The following is a 21,913-nucleotide window of genomic DNA, read 5'->3' as shown; positions in this document are numbered from 1 at the left end:
TATATATATATATATATATATATATATATATATATATATATATATATATATATATATATATATATATATATATATATATATATATATATATATATATATATATATATATATATATATATATATATATATATATATATATATATATATATATATATATATATATATATATATATATATATATATATATATATATATATATATATATATATATATATATATATATATATATATATATATATATATATATATGTACATATATATATACATATATATGTATATACATATGTATATGTACATATACATATACATATGTATATATATGTATACATATATATGTATATATATACATATATATGTATATATATATATATGTATATATATACATATATATGTATATATATATATATATATATGTATACATATATATGTATATATGTATATATGTATATATATATATATATATATGCCCATTGCGCTTGGCACCACATGTTAATGTTCCGGTCCACAAAGCATTGCTCACCCAAGACATTGACTGACTCATGTCAAGAGCTCGTACCACGTCACAGAACAAGGAGGCGGTATAAACATCATTTACTTGCTCGAGGCAAAAGTCATTGACGAGATCTCCTTGCTCTTTGGCATGCAGTTGATCACAAGCTCCCATGGCAAGAGAAAGACAGGAGACGAAGAGCAGCGTTGCCTCCAGTGGCTGGACGAGCAAGACCCGGCATCTGTAATGTATGTCTCGTTTGGAAACGTGATCGAAAGTATGGGAAAGGTAGGAAGTCGAATGGAGCAAATAGCTCTGGGCAGAGTCAAGTTCGCAGCCAGTCCCATGGGTGATGAGGCCAGATCTCTCCAAAGCAAGTTCTTGGAGGGTTCCTAGCGAGGGCTAACGAGTGAGGGTGGTTTCACTCCTCGGCTCAAGGTTCTCCAGCACAAGGCCATTGGGGTGGAACTCGGTAAGCTCAACAAGAAAGCCGTACATGTAATAGCATACCTCCTGTTCCTCTAGAAATGGATGACTTCCACGGCAAGCATGGTGGCGGAAACCAATGCTTGGAACGCCCAGCTCGGAAAAAAGAAAAAAGAAACCGAAAAGGACGCTATATTATACCCTAAACTTAAGGGTTTTCCCATGACGCAGCTCCTGCGGCGTGCTGTGTCTCAGGTATCGCGTGCATACCGCTCCCGTCTCCAGACCGCCGCCACCGCCAATGCAGTGCTCTCGTGTACCACTTTCAACATTCATGCTCCAATTTACAGGCGCCTGGGCCATGATGAGGTTTGTTTGATATATGCGAAACTTTGACATCCGGCTATAATCCACCCCCATTGGTGTTTGCAGGAAAGCCGTGAAAGTGGATCCCGTGATCTTTGGCTGAGCAGGAACCAAAAAATTCTGGACCTGCTGCTGCAGAAGAACTCGTCAGTCGTATGTTTGCAGGTATTGTGTGCAAGTTTGTCCATGCCATAGTAGCTGATATGCACGGGCACCCCGCAGGAGTTTTGGCTTGCCAACGATGAGCTTGTGCAGCTGTACGATCGTCGTCTGGGTGATGCTGGTTACAAGAGGTATAAGCTGGCGAGAACCAACGACCGGGGTGACGGTGAGTCTCTCTTCAAGTTACCTCCCCTCTCTGATCACCCGATGTATCAATTCTCAGGGCTCCTCACTGCGGTGAAGAAGGATGCACTCCGGGTGCTCGACTGTCGAGAGCTACATTTCCACGACTGCGGTGACCGCGTCGCTCAAGTCCTACACCTGAAATCCAACGACAAGATCGGCCCTCGGGAACAGCAACAAGTTGTTCTGGTCAACACCCATCTTATCTTCCCTCATGCTTCCAACTACAGCCTCCTGCGGCTGCGACAGGTATGCGCTTGGGGAGGGATTGTGATCACTTGTGCCATGCATTGTGCTTTGCTTGCAGGCGTATAAAATTCTCAAATTCGTGGAACATTTTAAGGACGAGCGCAGCCTGTCGCATGCACCGGTTCTGCTCTGCGGGTACGATGTTCGGGTTTCGGTAGCTCTCATAATGTACACGAACAACGTTTTTGTTTCTTCTGCTTTTTTCTGCCTGCCTGTCTCTCAGTGACTGGAACGGAAGCAAGCGAGGCCAGGTCTACAGATTCTTGCGCTCTCAAGGGTTTGTGTCATCTTACGACATGGCACGGGAATACTGGGACATCGATGCAGATGCACATCGGGTAAGAAGTAAAGGCTGAGCCTCTAGAGGTTTACATGCTTCAACTGTTCATCAATGTCTCAGTGGGTGAGTCATCGAAACCACCATGGGAACGTATGTGGAGTTGACTTCATATGGCTGCTGAATCCCACCCGACAACAACCGATCCCCCTGAGGGAGAGCTGGAAAAGAGCCGTGTTCGGCATCATTAAGTTGAGTTTTTCTGCTAGCTTTGTATACTTTGGCAGTTTATTTTATCTGACCTGGGACCGGTTTTCGCCTTTTCAGTCGACGCTTCTTCGTGAGCATGGCAAACAGGGGCGAGATGCCTTCGGTTTCTTCCTGCAAGGCAAAGAGCATGTCACTGACCAAGATTTCCATGCCGCAATCAAGCGAGTAAGTCTTTTTGTGCTTCTTCTGAGTTCATATTTTCTGGTGGCATACAGCTCGAGCTATCCAAGGACGAGCTAGCAGAGGAGGATCTGGAAGGCCTGTCCAGAGAAGAGGTCGAAGAGCTCATCGTGGCTGCAGACCTCGACGCCAACGGAGTGATCGACTACAAAGATTTCCAAGTATGCTTTCTCTGGAGTCAATGGTTTACAATGCCGTGAAAACATAAATATATGCAGGAGAGGCTGCTCAACCACGAGAAAAAGAGCTGGTTAACGAGGCTGTTTCAGGGGCTGCATGAGACGAAGAGCCTAGCGGGAGCGGATCTACAAGTGCAGCATGCATCATTTTATCCTCCACAGGTCGAGGAGGGGACTTGGCCCGAGAGCTATTCACTTTCAGACCATGCTCCCCTTACTGCTAGCTTTTGTCCCAGGCAGCCAGGGATGTTAGCGCTGTAAAGTCAAACGACTTGATTTTTTGATTTGGATTCGAAACGAAAACTCGAAAACTCGAAAACTTTTAAAAACTTGAAAAGCATTCACTCTGCTGCAGGAAGAGGCCTCTGCTCCTGGACTGCAGGCTCCTTTCGGACGCTCCATTGGAAGCAGCTCTTCAAGCTGTTGAACCACTCCACACTTCCGTCAGTTTTGGTGACGATTGGCACAGGGTAGCGGCTGGCTTTGACCACAATCTTGTCTCCTCGCGCAACCTCTTGCCGGTGCTTGCCATCAAACGAGACGTATGCATCGTCCCTGGCGTCGCGGGGAACCTACCATGGACGCTTACAGAGAGAAAAAAAGTAAAATAGAAAAGCTGGTAGCTTGAGTTCCAAGGTGGTAGAGTCCGGGAGCACCAGAGGGCGAAACGACAATGAGTGCGGACACACAGGAGTAAACACAATCCCAGGGACGCTGGGGTGGACCAGAGGCCCGCCTGCGGCGCTTGAGTAGCCAGTGCTCCCGGTGGGTGTTGCAACGATTATCCCATCGCCCTGCAACTGTAATTTCCAGAGTGTGACTATAAACAAGAAAAGAAAAAGAGGAGGACTACCTTTGTGATGAGGTTTCCCTCTTGGAAGCACTCTATCTTGCAGATGAAGGGGCTGGAGCCTCTATCCATGACAAGTTCGTTCAGAATATGGTGGACGCGGATATTGTATTCATTGGGCTCGTGTTGCTGGTTTTGACGCACGATTTCACACTGTAGCCGCATCTTCATGATTACATGCACTGTCCTGTGGAGGAGCTGCGTGAGCTCCTCCCTGTAGCGACAAAACTACAACCAAACATCAATTGTCAAGATTAAATCACGGAAACTAATCTAGAGCCACTTACTGGATGCCTGGACGTCATAAAACTAAGAGACCCGAGGTCGAAGCAAGCAATTGGCGGTACGAACTTTGGAAAGAGGCTGGACGCATGTACACTTCCTCAAGGCTAGAAATCAACCAGCAAAAAAAAAAAAAAAAAAACAACACAAAACTCTTTTCTAAAGAAACTTATATGTAAAGCAAGCAATATACCCGACATCGCCAATGGCCTGGACGAATTTGCTGCCTAATTCGTTCTCCAGTTGTGCGTGGAGATCAGGCTCAGCCAGGACTCTCACCTTTTCATTGTTCAAAAGAGAGACTACCTGTAGGGAGAGCGTAGGAAAGAAGACTTGGCAGGGTGACTTACCTTTGTGGCATTGTCGAGAAGCTCGGCTCCAGGCTTCTTCAGAAGCAGTGCAGTGGTGGGAGTGCGCTTCCACACCCACCGAGCAGCTGGAAAACAGCATTGAGAGAAATGTGCCGTGAGAGATAGAAAGCACTCTTGAAGAGAAGAGGAACCTTGGTCGAAAGCTGCGGTATTTGAGGCACCATTGAAGTGCGACGTCGTGATCCATCGCCAGGAGGCACCAAGCCTCCTGCTTTGAGGCCAAAACGAAAATATATCTAGATCACCTGCTCGTCAGATGGCGGCCCGCAGCAGCAAACCGAAACATAGCTGAATGATGACCGCAAAAGCAGGACGACGGCACCTTCGCTTGAGCGCCTTCTCCCGAGCTCCTCACACGGAATCTACAAGGAACATTCCGTCGACCGAGAACACGTACCGGGAATATTCTCATCTGGCCGTGAGTGACGTGGACCCGGTCACGGTGCCCTAAGACTTTGAACTGCCATTCCCGCCATTGGCATATTCCCAAAGTACGAGGTATCATTACACAAGAACTTGTTTGGTAGTCTTGTGGTACCCAATTGAAAACATGAGGCTGATGAATGCAAAAATGCAAGTTGGAATTATCTTTTTTGCCTTGTTTCCGGCACTCTTTAAGGAAAAATATTTATAGAATATTTTAAGAATAATTTAAAATTTTGTCTTATCATAATGATGAAGATAAATAAATAAATTTAAATTATTCTTATAATGTTCTTAGAATATGTTTCTGTCCAGCCCTATTAATATGACCAGAAAGAATATTTTAACCATGTATAATTTAATGTTGATTACCAGACCATTTAATTCTTTTCCAAAAAGAATTTTAATCTTCTACACACCTGAGCGTGCCGAGTACTCACGGACCAGTGCTGCAAACAAAGACGTTGGTCGTTCGAGCAGCACTGACGGCCGATCGTACTCTTTCACCTCTCCTGGCAGAAAGGAGAAAAAAATAAATAAAGAGTTAAAGCACAAGCAACATTATGAATTCATTTACCTTCGCCCATCACCAAAACTTTGTCACTGTCCATCACAGACGGGATCCTGTGAGCCACGCTCACCACTGTCGACGACGCGAATTGCTCGCGGATCGTCTTTTGGATGACCGCGTCCGTCTGTGCGTCCACGGATGCAGTTGCCTCGTCCAGGAACAAGAGCCGGCTGTCTTTCAGCAATGCCCGTCCCAAGCAGAAGAGCTGCTTCTGCCCAACGCTCCAGTTATCGCCATTATCCACCACTGCCACCAAAAGTCTATCTCAGCTACAGAACAAGAAATCTAGGAACCATACCAGATGAGTCGAGCCCTCCGGTTTTCTGTTGAACAGCATCCGCCAGCTGACACTTTCTTAGAACCTGTGGAAGAGAATTATCGTGTCCGCAAGTTTTTGAGAAAGCTAGTATACCTCCCAAATCCGATCGTCCGAGTACTGGCCAAGTGGATCTACGTTGCTTCTTATGCTGCCTTCGAACAGTATGGGCTCCTGGGGTATGATTCCAAACCGGGACCTCAGGTCAGCTAGTCCGAGCTGTGTGATGTCAATGCCGTCAATTCGAACTTCGCCCCCACACGGCTCTACCAGCCTGAAGAAGGCTTGAATCAGCGTCGACTTTCCACTCCCGGTTCGACCAACAACGCCAACTTTGTCTCCTCCTTGGATAGTCAAGGTTACTCCTTTTAAGACGAGAGGAGTGTTTGGCCGATACCGAAGCTGGTAAAACGATGCAGCGTTATAATACACGAGAGAACTTCTGTGAGAGCTTACTTGCAAGTTTCGAACAGCTACAGTTCCTTGGCTGGGCCATATTAGAGGGGGCCTGTAGTCGTCATTTATCCTCGGGGCCTCACTTTCGATGGTAGTGTACTGTCGGATTCTTTCTACAGAAACCATTTTGTTCTCCAGCATGCATGCGATCCACACCGACCAGAACAAGGACGAATTGAGCACCAATCCATACGATAGGGCGAGACCAACATTTTCTGTAACAGAAAGGAAATGAAACACGAGTAACACTGATCCAAAGCTTATTACCAGGTGCGATAATACTCGCTGGAAGAGTCACGAGCAACAAAGCCGATGCACAGAGAACGATTGTGCCGAGCAGCTCTAGCCTCAATCCAAGCCACTCGTTCGAGGCAATGTTATGAAACTCCATGCGTATGTTGGTGTTTACCCTGTCCACATTCCCATCAATAAAGCTTTCTTGCTTCTTAAACGCACGGATAGTTGGCAGTCCTGCTAATGTCTCGGAGAAGTGGAAAATGACTGGAGCTTTAGAGATAGAATCCAAACGAGTAAGTTCTCTAGATGTTGTGATATAGTAATTCTGCAAAGACGGGTTTTTCAATTCAAGAGACGAAGAAATCCTACCATACCTGGTAAAAGAGGAAAGCCCAAGCAAGAGGCAGTATGAGAAAAATCAGTGGCCACGTAACTTGACATGCCACTATCACAGAACCAAGAGTTCCCAAGAAAGTCGCTATGGTTCCTGATACAAAAAACGGCACGAGCACGTCAAGCTGAGCCTGATCAGTAGACGACTGCAACAGCGAGAAACAACAAAATTAGCAAGAAAACGAAGGAAAGAATCGAAAAACTTATCGTGCTTACTCTGCTCAAAATTCTTCCCGACGGCGTTGTGTCAAAGAAAGACATTGGACTTCGAAAAATGCTGCGCAACATGTCGAAGTAGAACATCTGTGCTGCTTTCAATCCCGCCACTGTCTGAAACGATACTCTTCCTATCACCAAAACCCAGGATATCGCGCAGAGGACCAAGTAAACTTTCACAAATGCGGCCGCACTGAAAGACGTCTTCGCCGTTTCTGCCGCAAGCCAGTAGTCACTTGCGATGCTCACCACTGTCCACAATCCTTGACACGACACAATAATGGGGAGTGTTGGCCAGCCGAATGCTTTGGTGAAGTACAGCCAGTAGACCCTCCATCCGACTCGTCCGGCTTCTCTTTGTTCCTCGTCAATAAGCTTGGCTGAGCCTTTTAGTTTCTGCGGCTGACGGGGCCCTGTTATCGAAGGCCTTCGTTTGAATGACAGCTTTCGTTCCTGAGTAGCCTCGAGAGGGAGATCAGTTATACCATCTTGCTCGTCCATGCTAATTGATTCCATTGCGCTGTGATGAGCAGCTACTAAAACTTCCAAGTCTGTTCCTTTTTGTAAGAGTTCCGAGTACTTGCCAGATTGAACAATCGTGCCATCGCGCAGAACCTACAAAAGTTGTGGTTAAGAACAATAAATAGTAAAAGAAAAGAAGAAAACGTACCAGAACCAAGTCGGCGTGATGCAAAAATTCAACTTGATGCGTAACCAGCAACACCGTCTTCTTTCGCAAAGATCCAAGTATACATTCCTACGAAATAAACAAGACTATGTGACTCAATAATATGAACAGAAAGTTTAGAAGTTGCACCTGAAACAAGTGCGTGCCAGTGTGAGCGTCCACAGCACTGAAGACATCGTCAAGCAAATAAATGTCCGAGTCTTGGTACACAGCTCTGGCCAGCTGAATGCGCTGCTTCTGCCCACCGCTGAGATTGATACCTCGCTCTCCAATTTCCGTTTGGTCCCCGAACTCCATGAGTTTGAAGTCCTGTTCTAAGGCACACGAACGGACTACTGCAGCGTATCTCGCCTTGTCCATTGGCAAGCCGAACAAAATGTTGTCTTCAATCGTCGCGTTTTGTATCCAGGCAGTTTGTGGAACATAGGCCGTGCTGCCGGAAATTCTTACCTGGATAGATTTAAGAAAGCGTTAGACATATCATGTTCTGAGACCAGAAAGTCCTACCTTTCCCGAGAGCTTGCGCATTTCTCCAAGCAAAGCCGTCAGCATCGATGACTTTCCGGATCCCACAGTCCCAACAATCGCTACAAGTTGGCCTTTCTTCACGTGGACATTGATATCTTTCAGCGTGGGTTCATCCTCTTCCCAGGAAAACGTCCCGTCCTCAACATCGACGGCAGCATCGGCATCCGCTGGTAGCTTCTCCACAGCTTTCGTGTCCAGTTCATCACTGACCATGTACTTATCCAGCCGCTCTAGCGACACCAGCGATTGCGAGATGGAGATGAGTGCCTGAGGAAATGCTCGGACAGGCTCTTGCAGTATGCGAAAAGTTGCGGTGGCTGTAAAAACTTTGGCGGCAGTTAGCTCGACGTTAAATGCCACACAAGCCGCAAAAGTTACCGTCGCCACCAGCGAAGAACACATCCACAGGGCTGCTATATTCTGAGCAAGGACAATTAGGAACTTGCGTAGAGATGTGTACTCCCTCATCCTGTACCCCTCGACTCGGCCTAGAAAGTGATCCTCCCACGCCTGGAACTTGATGATCTTCATAAAGTTGAGAACCTCGCTCGTAGCTTTCATCCGTTCGTCTCTCATGGCCATGAGTTTGGTCTGGTGTTCTCGCTGCTTCTTTGTGTAGTAAAAGTTGAGGGCGATAATAATCGCCATGACAAAAAAGCCGGCTAGCATAGGCAATCCCATAACTCCGTACAAGATGGCGAGAGCTATGCAAACTTGTGCCGGAAGAACCCAGAGGTTGTGGAGCTGGTACATCAGATCCGAGAGCTGCTGAGCATCCACCACCATGTAATTCACAATGTGGCCAACTCCATGACCCTGCTTGGACGAGCTCGAGAGACGAAGGCCTTTCTGGTAAACAGCAGCGATAATCGTCGAGCGAACCATCATTCCCAGCTTCATACTTTGGAAGTTATACTGATGAGACGAGAACACCTCTATGACTTTAGCGATCAGCAAAACCAGGACGAGAAGGTATCCTTCGTAAGCCGGGCCTTGATAAGCATTGGCGGTATAGCTGACAAACCTCTGAATGAGAATCGGACCAGCGTACATGACGCAAAGCCTGATCAAAGCCAGCAGTCCGTTGCGAAAGAGAATGCCGCCAAAGCATTTTAGTAACGTCGATCTCACAGGATGGCTGCCCGGGTCGTTCTCTGGCCAGTCCCTCTTAAAACGCGAATAGTTACTCTCAGCTCTGTCGTCGGGTGCCAGCAGCGGAATATCATGGAGTTGGAGCGGACTCTTGTATCCCTTGTCTAGCAGCGGTGTCAACCACTTCCACACGGCCCTGTTGAAGACCCCGGCAGTAGCGTACCCCGTCGTAGGAAGGACCTCTTCAGCAATGCCATCGTCCACAACCTTCTCCAAATGCCCGTCCTCCAGCAGTGGTTTGGCCACGCTCGAAGAACAAATGACAATGCCTGTCCAGCCTCGGATAGCCACCATGAGGAAGAATATAGAAACCGGTAACATAACCAGCGAGACGATGCCATTGCCAGCAAGGTGGGCGTCGAATCTTAGTACTACTCTCTGCACTGCAGTAGAGAAAAGCAAGGCTGACAACAAAAAATCAATCACCCACCAGGATCGAATCGTCCAAGGGTGGACAAGGACATTAAATTTCTTCTCGTGTCCAACGATGACGACAAAGCAGAGCCACTTGAAAGTCTGTATGGTGGAAAAAATAATGTCGACTGTAGCAACCGAAGCTTCTTCGCGGGCCAGTTTAAGCCAGAGCAGACAAGCATCCACGGCGGCGTAGAGAATGCCCGCCATAGATGCGAGAGCCAGAGTTGCGTGAAACATCTTCGTGGACTTGGTAGTCGTCGCCTCTTTCCCATAGCTGGAGTGTCGTGATGTTCTAAGCTGCGAGGCCGTCTTTATGATTGCAAGCACCACGAACACCGCTAGAAAGAGGAGCTGGATCACGGAAACGATCGCCCGTTGCGAGCAGGGATTGAAGAGATAGAACATGATCCAGTCGAGCGTAGATTCGGTGACAGCATTCGTGGAGCATATCTGGAGGAGGAGGAAATCTCGGGACGAAACTTCTGGTGGTCAAGCCAAAACTTTAATGCTATGTAACCAAGAACACTAACGACGTACCATCCATCGTGAAGCCAAAGAGGAGAGATTTCGTCAGATATAGAAATGCCGCTGGCCAAGAGGCCCTCAAGAACAGTCGAGCTGGTGGAACGAGCAGTGACAAACCACTCAAACTGAGAAGATCTTACCAGAGCGCCGGAGAGCTCCATGAATCCTTGTGAATCACGCACCAGCCTTCGAAATATCAATGCCGCCGGGGCTGTGAATGAAATATCGATCCACCGATCGAGATCGCTGCCGAAATATCGATCGACAAAGATCGCTGCTGCCGAAATATCGATCGACAAAGATCGCTGCCGCCGAAATATCGATCGACAAAGATCGCTGCTGCCGAAGGCCGGGACCTTCCACAAACTTGGGGCGCGATCGATGATCGATTGCGCTGCCGCGGCGGGCGTCTGTCGGCGAGCGAGCGCCCCGCCAAGCCCGGGACCGCCTTGGAGAAAAACCAGGAAATTTGACCCTACGATACAAGCATCGTACAATCGTCCAAGCCAGTAACATTTTGGAAGCTTGTAATTAAATGAATTTCTCCCTCTTCTTCTTTCTTTCCTTTTGCGAGCCAGGGAAGTTTAATGCCCCAACACGTCAATTGTAGATAGGCAGTCATTCATGACCTGGCCATCGATCAAATGGTTGTTCCAGAACTTGACAAGTAGGAACATGAAGCACCTTCCACAGATTAAAAAAAAAGAAGCTTAGAAACTAAAGAACAAAACCAAACCAAACAAAGGGGGTGTCGCTTACCTGCGCAGAGAAGGAGATTTGCGAAACTCTTCCGCATGGAGCTTTACGAAAGCCTGACACGCCCACGGACAATGACCATCGGCTATAACTCTGTAGCAGCGTGTTGATCCAAGCTAGAAAAACAAAGGTTGTGTCTCTCTCACCTTTGTCTACGAACAAAATCGTTCCAGCGGTGCATAACATCCTTCTCATCCTTCGTCACGTCGACAAAGTCGTCCAGCATCTGAAAGGAATTGCGTTCTCAGAGACATGTGCTAGGAATCCGTTTGACAGAGTTCTCATACCCGACAATCTTCCAGACTCGCAATTGCATCGTCGAGCTCGTCTTCGCTGTCCTTGTCAGACAATAGCTGCTCGCTTGCCATGGGCTGAAACACGAATGATTTAGACTCGAACTCCGGAAAGACTACTGACTTACCTGACCGGTGTGCGCATGAAAGAACTGACGCTTCAGAAGTAAAGCTCGACTGCACACTCGAAAGAATTGTCAGTACGAGATCACAAAGTTTGTGCCAGAACAGAACGCTTACTTTCGTGCTTCAGCGCGCTCACTCGTGACCTTGCGGCTTTTCTCCACCCTCGGGCCAGAGGATCTCACGAGCTTCTTCGGAGGAAGCAAGGCCAAACCATCGCGGGATGCACCAGCGCGGATTAAACTTCCGCTCGCTGCAGAAGCTGGAGGGACACCTTTGAAAACTTCTCCAGTCTTTTCCCCGCGCTGCTTCTTTGGCGGAGGAAGAGAAAAACGCCTGTCCGACAAGGAGATAGTTCTCAAAAACTCCTGCCTCGCGTCCAACTCTTTCTCCGATGTACTCGCCACCGAGCGAGTTTCCTCTGCATTGTGTGCTGTGTCGTCGGACTTCTTTCTCAGCTGCGACTCCAACCTTTGAGAGGAACCGTCGGCCAAGTAGATCGGTACTTGCTTGAAGAGCTGGTTGCCCCCGTGACCGTTCGAGTGCAACACAGCTCCAAAAGCGGTCGTGCATGTTGAATCCTTGAAACTGCCAGTAGAATGCTCGTAGCCTTTACGCACCAGAATAGTTTTGCCGTTTTCCAGGTGACCATTGGTCCGGAGTTCTGTTTGAGTGAGCCGATAAGACTTCAACCTCTGTCTTTTAACGGAACTAACATGAGAGCTGCAAGCAGCAAATCAATAGAAAGTTTTAAGCTCCTCCCGCAACGTGAAATTGACACTCACCAATAGTAAAAACTCTTTAGTCTAGGATCACTCAAGACTTCAATGTCACTGTCAATACTCTTAAGGAAAACAAAGCGGATGCTTAGTAACAGAATTATAAATGCGGCTGGAAAGGAAAAATCACCTCGAATCCGTAGATAGCGCTCTTACAAGTAACGATAACGGCCTGGATATCCCCCGTAGCCTGACAAAAGCATAAACAACGGTCACGAAACCCTGTTTTAAGGCGGCAAGACGGCAAACCGAGTATTCAAAATTGAAACGATCATGCGACGAGTCCAAGTGACAACGCAAACCCTGTGAATGAATGAAACGCAAGAAACTTCGTAATCTCTTGAAACTAAAAGGCAAAAGTTTCGATATTTACCTTGAAAGTCCAGCAGCAAGCCAGGCAAAAAGGGCACGAAAAATTCTCCGTCGCTGGAAGCACAACAAAACACTGTCAAGCGGAGATCTCGCTAAACGCAAGAACACGCAAAACCTTCAATTTTGCGAAGCCTGTTGAAGTAGTATAGGTAATGAAATATCACCCTTCCAAGAGGCCTACAGCTGCGTTCTAAGCAAGGAACAACATCAATTGGTGGAAAAGAAAAGAATGCAGGTAGAACTTTACCGTCTCTCGCGTCTCGCTTGAATCTTGTAGCTCAGGGAGCGCTGGAGAAAGATAGGCTACAACAAAGAAAAAAAATTCTTTAGACCCCAAGAAAGAACGAAACCAAAACAAAAAAAAAAAGAGAAGGAAAACAAGCTCAAGAACGCTACCTGGACGATAGCTCGGCGCTGGATGATGTTGTAGAGCTCCACCGGCTTGCAATACTGGTAAAGACTCTCTTGAGCTGCCTTTTGATCCACCACCGCCATTCTCTCCATATCTTTCCCCAAATCCATGGAGTGATTCGGCCATGACGGCCGCGATGACTCCGCCAAGGTCATCGCGCGCCCCGGCCACTCCCAAATCCCTGCGAGCCTACATACCCCAGGAAATCGCTAGGCGCTCGAGCCGGGCGGATCTATACTGGCGCCCTCGCCGCCCCCTCCCCCGCGCTGTGGATCTTCCTGGTAGGGTTTTTAGATTTGCGGTGGTTGGGGATATTCCCCAGGTACTTTGGAGGATCAAACAAAACGGTCAATTCGAGTTTTACTCTCTCCATCCACGCGGTAAATATCCAACGAGACACCTCGCGTTTTTATTCGAGTCCAAACAAAACTGGAGATTCTTTTGCTATTTTTCTGGCCTCGATGGCGTTGGCGAGCTTGGTGGCTTTAGATCTGGATACTGTGACAATTTGTGGAAAGTTAGCTTCATCTATCTTAATCCAGAGTTTGAGCTTACCAGGATGTAAGGCGACGACGGTCTTGATGGCTTCTTCTCTTCCGAAGATTGTGAGCTCGGTGCTGGAGTTTCTTCTTCTTTTGCAGCGACGATTGGAGCTGGAGCTGGAGGTGAAGCTTCGACCACCTTCTCTTCATTAACAGAAGCAGGATCGCTTGAAACTACGGCACCATTCCCAGCCGATACTTCCTCAAACTTGGGAAGCAAGGCCTTGCCAACGCCCTGATCTCAAGAGTTTAGCATCGCAGAGGGACTAGAGTTTTTGTGTGACTCTACCTGGATCTCTTCAACGAGCTCTTTCGGAGCGACCTTGGTGTCGAGAAACGTCTTGATCTGTTGCAGCGTTTTCTTCCGGTCCTGCAAACGAGTGTGTTAGGCTGGACTCGAATGCGTGAGCGTGAGTTTGTCCAACCTCGGCGAACAAGAACTTTTTGGCAAAGAGCTGGAGGAGCGCGACAGTCCCGACGAGCTGGAGAGCTGTTTCTGCCTGGGAGAGGAAGAGTTCATCAAAAGATCAAACTTTTTTTCGTCGTTCTTTCTTTCGTTTTACCTCGGAGAAAACAACGAGGCCGACCCCGGCAGCAGCAGCCACTCCCAATGTCGCTGGGACAAGATCACTTTCCTGAATGCCCGAATTCATCAAAGAGAAAACACGCGAAGAAACAAAACCCTGTGCCTTAACTTACAAACTGAATGGCTTCTTTCAGAGCATCCAGGTTGAGCGAGAGTCCCTTCCGTGGTAGCAACCATGGCAATTCGCTTTGCTGCAAACCTCCAGATTTATTTTGTGTGACCAAAGAAAGCACAGGGAGAAAGAAACTTACTTGCCAGCCTCGGCCACCTTCGGCACCATCTTTGATACCATAAGCCTCCTTAAAGCCATTGGTAGCTAGCAACTTGGCGACTGCTAACGAGTTCCCATCAAAGCTGTGATCACAGTGGTTTAGATCATCCAAGAACAAAAGCTTCTAGCTCGAGGAGGATCACGTACCGATCGAGAATGTACAAGGTTGTGCTTGCCGGATCCTTGAATTTGCTCTTCACTTTCGCGACGAAAGCATCCTGCTCCTGAGAGAACGAAACCTGGAGCACTCTCTTCTTGAATTGCCTCAAATCCGGCGTCCCCTCGGCCTTGATGTCGCTGGGCTCTCGGATATCCAAAATCTGGAACGCTGGATCCTTCACTGCGAGCTTCTCATACGCTTCTTTGGCGGACACGACACCCCATGGCTGCTTCCCTCCGGCCAATCTCGAAATGAGAACCGGCAGTGCGATTGCCAGAAGACCTCCAGCCACGGCCGCGGGATTATCCGATACAAAACCTAGCACGGACTCCGCGACGCTGAAATCGATGCCATCCGCGGGGCTGATTGCCGATGCCGCGTCGATTGGAGTCGCCGCTCCAGCCGCGCGCTGGATAATTTCATCGTATTCCGGCAGCGCGGACGCGATCCCGGTCGAAATTCCCGAGCCGATCAGCGCCAATGCGGCGTGCTGCGACACTTGAGCGATCCGCCTGTGGATCGACAATGGCGGCAGCCTGAGCTCCGCCGCTGCTGGAAGAGAGGGCTTGGACGCCCAGGGAGGGAGGAGCGAAGCCGTGAGATCACGTACCATCTCCATTGTGGTAGATCACAGGCTCCATTCTTCCGCCATAGCCTTCCACTGCGCCACCTGGCGATGATGCTCTGACACGTGGCAAGGAACTGGCCAGCGGATTATAAGATAAGCCCTAAAACGAAAAATGCCCGGGAAAAATAAACCCTAAATCTCGGGGCTATGGCTTGTCGAGGTAAGCGCCGGCGCCCCTCCGCTTGTTCGTTCTTCTCATTTCCATTGCGATCTTTCAGCTAGCGCCTGCTGTATCGGGCACAATGCGTGGGATTTTAGTGCCAGGAATTCGAAGAGAAGGGGAGCTATGGCGCTACGCTGCTCGGCCAGTGGAAACGATCAGATTTTGCGATGTGTTTCCAAGAATGCTGAGGTATACAAGAGATACACCCCTGTTGCAAGCTGGTAATGCTCTCCCCCAAGATCAAAGCTTGTTGTATTGATTGATTTTTCCTTTGTTCTTGTTTTCTCTTTGGTTTTTCTATTCCACTCAGGTCTCTGTTCTTAGTATTGTTGGAAATCATTTGGTCCAAGAGGCCCAGCGCCGTCATCAAACATCTCCGACGGTTTGTTTTTTCTCGACACTTTAAGTTTCTTCTTTGGAACTGATATGTCGTTTGAACTTTATATTCTTTCTTAAGGCCTCCGCAGCTCTTGGTCGAGCGCTTCTGGGAACACTTTTAGTAGCTTCACTTAAGGATGACGCTGAGACTGTCCAGGTGATTTTCATGTGGAAAAGTTTCAGGAAGACTTCCTTACTGTGTTTTTACAGATAAGTTTTCTAGGTAGAGGGCCTTTAGGACAAATGACAACAGTGGCCTCCCAGTCGAAACTTGTCAAAGGTTTTGTTTCAAATCCTTTGTGCGACCTTCCTCTAACCTCGCAAGGAAAAGTACGTTACTTCTTTGATCTAAGTTATTATAGGATTGATTATTCTCGGACATCAGCTTGATGTAGGGACTGCTGTCGGTGCTGGTGCTCTAAATGTCGTGCGGAATCATCCTCGGTGGAAGCAGCCATACACGTAAACTCAAGTTTTGTACGAAAGTGGACGCGTTACTTGACGATCAAAGAATGTTTATGCAGTGGTAGCACGCCGATATACAGCGGTGAAGTTGCAGAAGACATAGCTCGATATCTTGCTGAGAGCGAACAGGTAATGGCTGGCCGCTGCATAAAGCAACGATTTAATGTTTCTACTTCGCCAGATAAACACTGCCCTCGGAATTGGAGTAGCGTTTAGTACTCAAGGCACGGTGAAAGCTGCTCGGGGATACCTCGTGCAGGTTAGTCTTTGCTTGTTCCTACGGCTCACGAATGATCCTGACGATCAGGCACTGCCGTTTTGCTCGGAAGAAACTCTTACGCGGCTCGAAAAGAACGTCGCAAGCATGCATTCTTTGTCGGATCCTTCTTTGGATATGACTGCTCGGGAGATGATAACTCGCCTATTGGAAGGAATCGGCACCGATAGTTTCAGTGATCCGGTACGTAACCTTTCTTTATCAAATTAAAGTAAGATTCTCGTGTATCAGGTTTTTCCGGAATTCGGGCCTTGCGGCGTCGAGGACCTCAAGCCTCGGATGATACGGGCAGTGGCTTCTTTGGGAGCAAGCGATGTGAGAGAACTCCTCAGTGAAAACGGTAACTTTGACGTGTAAAAATCTCAGCCCCAGCGGTTGTTTGCAGGCTATGTGGAAGTGAAATGCGAGTTTTGCGCTGAGACTGTCCGGTTTGTGGAAGAAGACTTGAAAGAAATATTCACACATTCCTAAGAACATTCTTATTTACTAAGAACTACTAAGAATGTTAAAGATCAGGCTTTCATTGAATTAAATAATTTGCTGCATTGTAATGTTAATAATAGCATTTTTAAAAGTTCATACGAGCTTATAAATGAGTCTTATAGAGAATTCGCAAGATGCTCCTCAGCTCCTCAGAATTTGACACTCAATTGTCATCACATAGATCATCTCATAGTTTCGTAACTCCGATTTGTTATTATTCTCCCCAAAAAGTCCTTGCATTTCTTTGGTTGTGGAATCTGTAAGAGTACAAAATAAAGACAAAAATACAAAGAAAAACAAAAATCATGATTGATTTCCTCTGCTGCTAGTTTGTTTCTCCCCCTTTGTTTCTACACGTAGTGTGCCTTTCGGATCCCTGGAGGGGATGCATAGAGATTGTTTCCTTTGCTGGTTTCTCTTGCGGTGCCCATGGCTCCTTCAAACCTTCCAGCGTGGCCCAAGGTAGCAAAGCCTGAAAATAGAAGAAGAGAGGTAAAAGAGAAGACTGCAATGTCTTGGAACGTTATGATCCTTGGATATGCACCAAAGCCGCCAAAACAAAATGGTCAATTGCATAGGCCCTTCATAGGCAGCTTGTATCTGATTTTAAGGTGCCTTTCTCAACTTCCTTTCTCGATCAAAATAAAACATTAGGATTGAATATCTAAAAGAAACAAAGGGCACCATGAAAGAAAACCTTGCGATTTGGCTGTTTAGAAAAGACTTTTGCATGCCATGACCTGCGATTATGGCACTAGAGTTGACTGGATCTAATTTCCCATCACATGCTGACTTGGAATTACTATGTGCATTCTCCTGGGAAGAGAAGGATTGCAACAAGGCCAAAGTTTACTATGTCCCATGCCACTTTGTCAAGGGTTTTTCTATAATCCATGGCCTCGAGCTTAGCCACCTGAAACATTTTTGAAGTAATATAGTTTTTGCATTGTCCTCTGTAAACATCTTTTTAATGGCATTAATAAATCCGACAGTGACAGCGGGAATGTTCTACTCAATTTATAAAGCCAAGAGTGCAAGTTGATGCCTAAATTGACAAAGTCATGGACTGTGCATAGTTTTTGTTACTGCTCCAGCCCCACTTGCTTGATCAAACATAAATTGCAACATAGAGATCAACTAGCTCTGGGGCATTAGATGCATGTTCATCATGACTATGACACATTTTAAAGGAATTGTGTGTGTGTGTGTGTTTTTCAACGTTTAAGTATTCATTAAACAATAAAATTTGATCATTACTCATTAAAAATTTTATTTTGTTAAAATTAGAATTTAAAACTGCTATAGAGGTGTTTACAAAGAACAATGCAAGAAGGCCACTAAAGATGTCTTATCTAGTTTTACATATATAAATTATTTTATTAAATAAAGAACAACATTTTGAAGTTTATTACATTATCATTATAGATAGATTTCATTATTCTCTATCCTACCAAAGCATGGGAGCCATATGGTCTGCTATATTTTAATTGTGTGGGGTTTGCCTTCTCATTCAACCCCACACAATTAAAATATTGGCACACCAAGTGGTTCCCATGCTTTGGTAGGACAGTGAATAATGAAATCCATCTAAATCTCCTATTGCAAACGTAGTGTAAATGATTAATTTAACAACACTGCCACGTATAGTCTTTACATTTTACCCTTTTGGTCGAGCCTAGCTAAAGGTAATCAATAAAGTTCCTTAGCCCCACTTTTTTTACACCTTCGAATCGAGTTAATATTAAATGTGAGCTCTTAAGTTTAGACTTTCCAAGAAATCACCCAACTTAATATTATTTATTATTTAAACTCAAGGACAGTTAGCCCCAAATATCTTAAAACCCTTAACTGATTAGAAAAAGGGATATACTTTTATTTATGGGTTTTTTCTTTTTATATTTGAACCCCTACAAATCATTTATTGAGTTGTTCCCTTTGGTTGCTTACAATTAGTTTTAGATGTATGGTGGGAGAATAGCATTAGGTAGTTGGTAGCATGCTTAGTTTTTATATTAATTTTGATAAGACATGGGGAATGTATATACATATTTCATTATTACACTTGTTTTCACTTTGCCATCTTTATTTAGCTTCACTCTACTATTATATTTGTTCAGCCTACTATGTTAGGGGTAAATGTTCTATTAAAACTTGATATAATCATCCTCACTCTACAATTCATATCGTTCATCCTCATTCTACTATTGTATTAGTTCATCTTCACTCCATTGTCAAGATTGAACTCTCATTTGTCCCTTACTCTTCCAAAGAGTAAAAAGCTTGCAATATTAAAATAAAAAGGAAAAAGTGTGAAAAATTGAGAAATAAATATTATGGAAGAAGAAAAATGTGAGTAAAGAAGCATTGAAAGAGGAATTTTAGTAATTATCAAAATAGAAATGGATAAATAAATAAAAAATATGCTCATCTTATTATAAAAGTCTATCCAAGTAGAAAAGCTAGATAATAGAGGATATCTTGCTATAAAATATATCAGCCACCACAAGGTAAACAAGATATGCATACCACTCAACCTTTTTAACATATAATTTAACAATTGAGATAAGAAAATCATTAGAAAATCTATACTATTAAAAGAATGGAACAAAATTCTTAGTAGCAATGGTAAGGCAAATATATTTAGCAGTAGTTTTATTAAAGAGAATGCACTCAATTTAAATTTTGGCAAAAGTTATTCAACTATTAGAATAAAGGAATATTCAATATAAGAAACAATAAAAGAATCCACCAACAAAACAAAATAAGAATCTTAGCTTCACCCATATACTCAACATCTAGATTAATATGAGGAGGACAGAAAATACTCAACTTAATACTAAATTAAGAAAAAAAATCATAAGTCAAAATTGATTAACATATTAGGAAAAGAAAATACTATAATCTATATATGAGAAAAAAGCACTTGAAATCTAAGATGGTGGCAAAGTTAAGAAATTAGGAAATGTAGTGTATATAATTTTCACCCTTTGCTCTATAATGATTTACTATAGAATAACAACAAAGTGAAATCTAACCCTTATATATGTGTGCCAAAGGCATTAGAATGAGATTTGAGTTTTAGAGTCTTGGGCTATTAAACTAAGGGATGGAATCAAAGTCTTGAGCATATAACTAAGGAACAAAATAATAAGAGTTCCTAAGTGCATAGAAGGAGTGAAGAAATATAAATAAAGAGTAATATTATAAAAGTCTTAGAGCATTTAGCATCCTAATGCTAAGACTAGTATGCAAAGCAAGCTAAATAAAGATTTCAATATACTATAAGTAATAAAAGGAAATAACTTGTGAGGTCCAATTGTATGGCTAAAATGTCATATACTAATATTAGCATAGTGAGATTTTGGTAGCTATCAGATTGGTTTCAATCTAAACCACTTGCTCTTGTATATAAATTAAAGTTTTTGGGCTAATTAATATGCACAATTTTATATTTCATTTTTATATTTCATGCACTCACATTGGTGGAAGTGAGGGGCAACTTTGACTGTCCCTAAGGAATGTTGAGATTTGAGATTTTAGTTTAGATTTAACTTTTGCATTGTTTAGATCTCCTTTTTGCTATACCTTTTCTCAACTTCTTCTCTTTTGCTTTTTCTTTTCGTTCATCTTCATAGTAAAGTAAATGCCTCTTTCTCCTTTGACTTTGGAGCAATAGTTGGTGTAATTGCTTAACGTTATGTAGTTGCAATTGAATAATCAAACTCAATTAATGGTGGCATTCATAGCGCATGGTACAACTCCTTTTACTTTTATTGCCAATCCTCGAGTTTGGTCAAAGTTCTTCCATGGGAATCTTGGGGATGATATGTACAATTGGTTTAATCACTTCATGGTGATTGCCACATATCACTTTTGGGATAATGCTTAATGTTTGTGTGAATTTCCCATATGTCTCCAAGAGATGGCACTACAATGGTAGAATGGTTTGAGCACATCCACTTGTGAGAACTAGAGTATTTTCCTGAACGTCTTCAAACATGCATTTGAACATGCTGACAATTATATAATGATACCTTCCAACAATTGGATTGTCTTCATCAAAGGCCATCTAAGTCTATGATGCAATTTGGCATTCATTTTTAAAGCCTCTTGCTTCATGTAGAGCTAAATATGTTAGAACGGATTAAGTTTAGAATGTTGTGGCCAACATTTCATTAAAATTTTATAAAACTTATGCATGCACTTACCTTGATGATGCTCTTCGCTTAGTACAACGTTATAAAACGTCACCTTTTCCACTTGTTGCACATTCTTCAGCTTTACTTCTTGTGGGAGATGGTTTTATTCTAATAGAGGTTGATATTATTGCTACTCAAGTACAAAGACAAAGGCAAGGATATAGTTGTGGTCGTGATATTCACTATTAGGCATGTGATGAAGTTAGTTACACGTATTGGCATTATTAGCATTTTCCGAATTAGCAACTTTCATTTCCTATGTGGAGACCTTGGTGTCAACAATATCTTGTTGGTGCTGCTATAGTAGAAGGTTTAGACACCGAGATGCTTTTGGGAAATGAGGAGTGACATAAGTAATGAAGGGTCCATGCGCGAATAGGTCAGTCACCCCTCCATCTTTCTTTTGGGAGTATCATTAAGGGGTTCACTTGGCACTAGTTTATCTAGTGTTTACTTTTCAAGCTCATTTTTATAATAAGAGATCTCCTATTATTCTCTTTATATTGGTTGATACAAGCTTGAGTTTATTTTCTGCTTTTTGGCCTATTGCCATATGTTGCCATCTATAGTTGCATCGTGTGGCAAAGCTAGTTTTCATTCTTTATGGCAACACCGTACACACGTATATGTATAGGATGAGGCAGACTTAATTGTCTGTGTGGGTGATTTTGAGTTTGAGCTACAGTCATTGTAGGTGATGTCAACTCAAGCTTCTAACTTCATCCTTTGTATAGATTAGTTGCAGCATAATTATGCCAAATGTGACTTTGAGGCTTTTCCCCCTTGTCTCATACTTTTTTATATTTTTTCCATTCCTCC

At 44.5% G+C, this 21,913-nt stretch overlaps 5 protein-coding genes across 5 annotated transcripts; 2 read left to right on the top strand and 3 right to left on the bottom strand.

The window, feature by feature from the left end:
• Nucleotides 1–1,039: 1,039 nt before the first annotated feature.
• LOC9639993 (uncharacterized calcium-binding protein At1g02270) lies at nt 1,040–3,043 on the top strand. The gene is made up of 9 exons (XM_024676335.1): nt 1,040–1,285; nt 1,349–1,447; nt 1,505–1,610; nt 1,668–1,876; nt 1,935–2,011; nt 2,100–2,214; nt 2,277–2,588; nt 2,639–2,764; nt 2,822–3,043. Exons 1-9 carry the CDS (start codon nt 1,040–1,042, stop codon nt 3,041–3,043), a joined length of 1,512 nt encoding a protein of 503 aa, XP_024532103.1.
• A 1,924-nt stretch (nt 3,044–4,967) lies between these two features.
• LOC9639991 (ABC transporter C family member 4) lies at nt 4,968–10,641 on the bottom strand. Its single transcript, XM_002971487.2, has 13 exons — nt 10,348–10,641; nt 10,220–10,300; nt 8,093–10,164; nt 7,715–8,035; nt 7,568–7,654; nt 6,898–7,512; nt 6,663–6,827; nt 6,319–6,613; nt 6,052–6,266; nt 5,692–5,997; nt 5,578–5,641; nt 5,286–5,525; nt 4,968–5,220 (listed from the first exon to the last, which is right to left on the bottom strand). Exons 2-13 carry the CDS (start codon nt 10,224–10,226, stop codon nt 5,120–5,122), a joined length of 4,488 nt encoding a protein of 1,495 aa, XP_002971533.2. The 5' UTR covers nt 10,227–10,300; nt 10,348–10,641; the 3' UTR covers nt 4,968–5,119.
• A 71-nt stretch (nt 10,642–10,712) lies between these two features.
• LOC9639990 (polycomb group protein EMBRYONIC FLOWER 2) lies at nt 10,713–13,203 on the bottom strand. The gene is made up of 13 exons (XM_002971486.2): nt 12,927–13,203; nt 12,778–12,833; nt 12,646–12,713; nt 12,532–12,584; nt 12,408–12,461; nt 12,289–12,348; nt 12,165–12,223; nt 11,497–12,102; nt 11,385–11,433; nt 11,251–11,334; nt 11,110–11,189; nt 10,967–11,056; nt 10,713–10,891 (listed from the first exon to the last, which is right to left on the bottom strand). The coding sequence occupies exons 1-13, from the start codon at nt 13,095–13,097 to the stop codon at nt 10,792–10,794; spliced, it is 1,530 nt and encodes a 509-aa protein (XP_002971532.2). The 5' UTR covers nt 13,098–13,203; the 3' UTR covers nt 10,713–10,791.
• Nucleotides 13,204–13,327: 124 nt separating this feature from the next.
• On the bottom strand, nt 13,328–15,216 carry LOC9640262 (rhodanese-like domain-containing protein 4, chloroplastic). The gene is made up of 8 exons (XM_002971485.2): nt 14,489–15,216; nt 14,322–14,424; nt 14,184–14,261; nt 14,048–14,119; nt 13,910–13,984; nt 13,774–13,854; nt 13,498–13,719; nt 13,328–13,440 (listed from the first exon to the last, which is right to left on the bottom strand). The coding sequence occupies exons 1-8, from the start codon at nt 15,118–15,120 to the stop codon at nt 13,387–13,389; spliced, it is 1,317 nt and encodes a 438-aa protein (XP_002971531.1). The 5' UTR covers nt 15,121–15,216; the 3' UTR covers nt 13,328–13,386.
• A 43-nt stretch (nt 15,217–15,259) lies between these two features.
• LOC9640261 (33 kDa chaperonin) lies at nt 15,260–16,989 on the top strand. The gene is made up of 11 exons (XM_002971689.2): nt 15,260–15,289; nt 15,348–15,481; nt 15,603–15,674; nt 15,750–15,827; nt 15,881–16,000; nt 16,056–16,132; nt 16,195–16,264; nt 16,317–16,394; nt 16,443–16,595; nt 16,644–16,752; nt 16,798–16,989. Exons 1-11 carry the CDS (start codon nt 15,277–15,279, stop codon nt 16,881–16,883), a joined length of 990 nt encoding a protein of 329 aa, XP_002971735.1. The 5' UTR covers nt 15,260–15,276; the 3' UTR covers nt 16,884–16,989.
• The last annotated feature ends 4,924 nt before the right edge of the window (nt 16,990–21,913 follow it).

Source organism: Selaginella moellendorffii, unplaced genomic scaffold (genome assembly GCF_000143415.4).
Source record: "Selaginella moellendorffii unplaced genomic scaffold, v1.0 SELMOscaffold_17, whole genome shotgun sequence".
In the NCBI taxonomy this organism is placed as follows: domain Eukaryota; kingdom Viridiplantae; phylum Streptophyta; class Lycopodiopsida; order Selaginellales; family Selaginellaceae; genus Selaginella; species Selaginella moellendorffii.
This window is presented reverse-complemented; position numbering and strand designations above follow the sequence as displayed.

What these genes read in the sequence shown, in the direction of transcription:
- LOC9639990 (XM_002971486.2), bottom strand. Translation starts at nt 13,097, where the DNA reads ATGACCTTGGCGGAGTCATCGCGGCCGTCATGGCCGAATCACTCCATG. An exon ending in CAGGCTTCGCAAAATTGAAG is followed by an intron (nt 12,585 to 12,645) that starts GTTTTGCGTGTT and finishes TTGTGCTTCCAG; the next exon opens with CGACGGAGAATTTTTCGTGC. An exon ending in CGAGTCTGGAAGATTGTCGG is followed by an intron (nt 11,190 to 11,250) that starts GTATGAGAACTC and finishes AATTCCTTTCAG; the next exon opens with ATGCTGGACGACTTTGTCGA.
- LOC9639993 (XM_024676335.1), top strand. Translation starts at nt 1,040, where the DNA reads ATGGTGGCGGAAACCAATGCTTGGAACGCCCAGCTCGGAAAAAAGAAA. An exon ending in GGCGCCTGGGCCATGATGAG is followed by an intron (nt 1,286 to 1,348) that starts GTTTGTTTGATA and finishes TGGTGTTTGCAG; the next exon opens with GAAAGCCGTGAAAGTGGATC. An exon ending in TCCATGCCGCAATCAAGCGA is followed by an intron (nt 2,589 to 2,638) that starts GTAAGTCTTTTT and finishes GGTGGCATACAG; the next exon opens with CTCGAGCTATCCAAGGACGA.
- LOC9639991 (XM_002971487.2), bottom strand. An exon ending in TAGCTGTTCGAAACTTGCAA is followed by an intron (nt 5,998 to 6,051) that starts GTAAGCTCTCAC and finishes TCGTTTTACCAG; the next exon opens with CTTCGGTATCGGCCAAACAC. An exon ending in AGTTTTGGTGATGGGCGAAG is followed by an intron (nt 5,221 to 5,285) that starts GTAAATGAATTC and finishes CCTTTCTGCCAG; the next exon opens with GAGAGGTGAAAGAGTACGAT.
- LOC9640261 (XM_002971689.2), top strand. An exon ending in GTCATCAAACATCTCCGACG is followed by an intron (nt 15,675 to 15,749) that starts GTTTGTTTTTTC and finishes TTCTTTCTTAAG; the next exon opens with GCCTCCGCAGCTCTTGGTCG. An exon ending in CTCTAACCTCGCAAGGAAAA is followed by an intron (nt 16,001 to 16,055) that starts GTACGTTACTTC and finishes CTCGGACATCAG; the next exon opens with CTTGATGTAGGGACTGCTGT.
- LOC9640262 (XM_002971485.2), bottom strand. Translation starts at nt 15,120, where the DNA reads ATGGAGATGGTACGTGATCTCACGGCTTCGCTCCTCCCTCCCTGGGCG. An exon ending in AGCTCGTTGAAGAGATCCAG is followed by an intron (nt 13,720 to 13,773) that starts GTAGAGTCACAC and finishes TCTTGAGATCAG; the next exon opens with GGCGTTGGCAAGGCCTTGCT. An exon ending in CGTCGTCGCCTTACATCCTG is followed by an intron (nt 13,441 to 13,497) that starts GTAAGCTCAAAC and finishes AAATTGTCACAG; the next exon opens with TATCCAGATCTAAAGCCACC.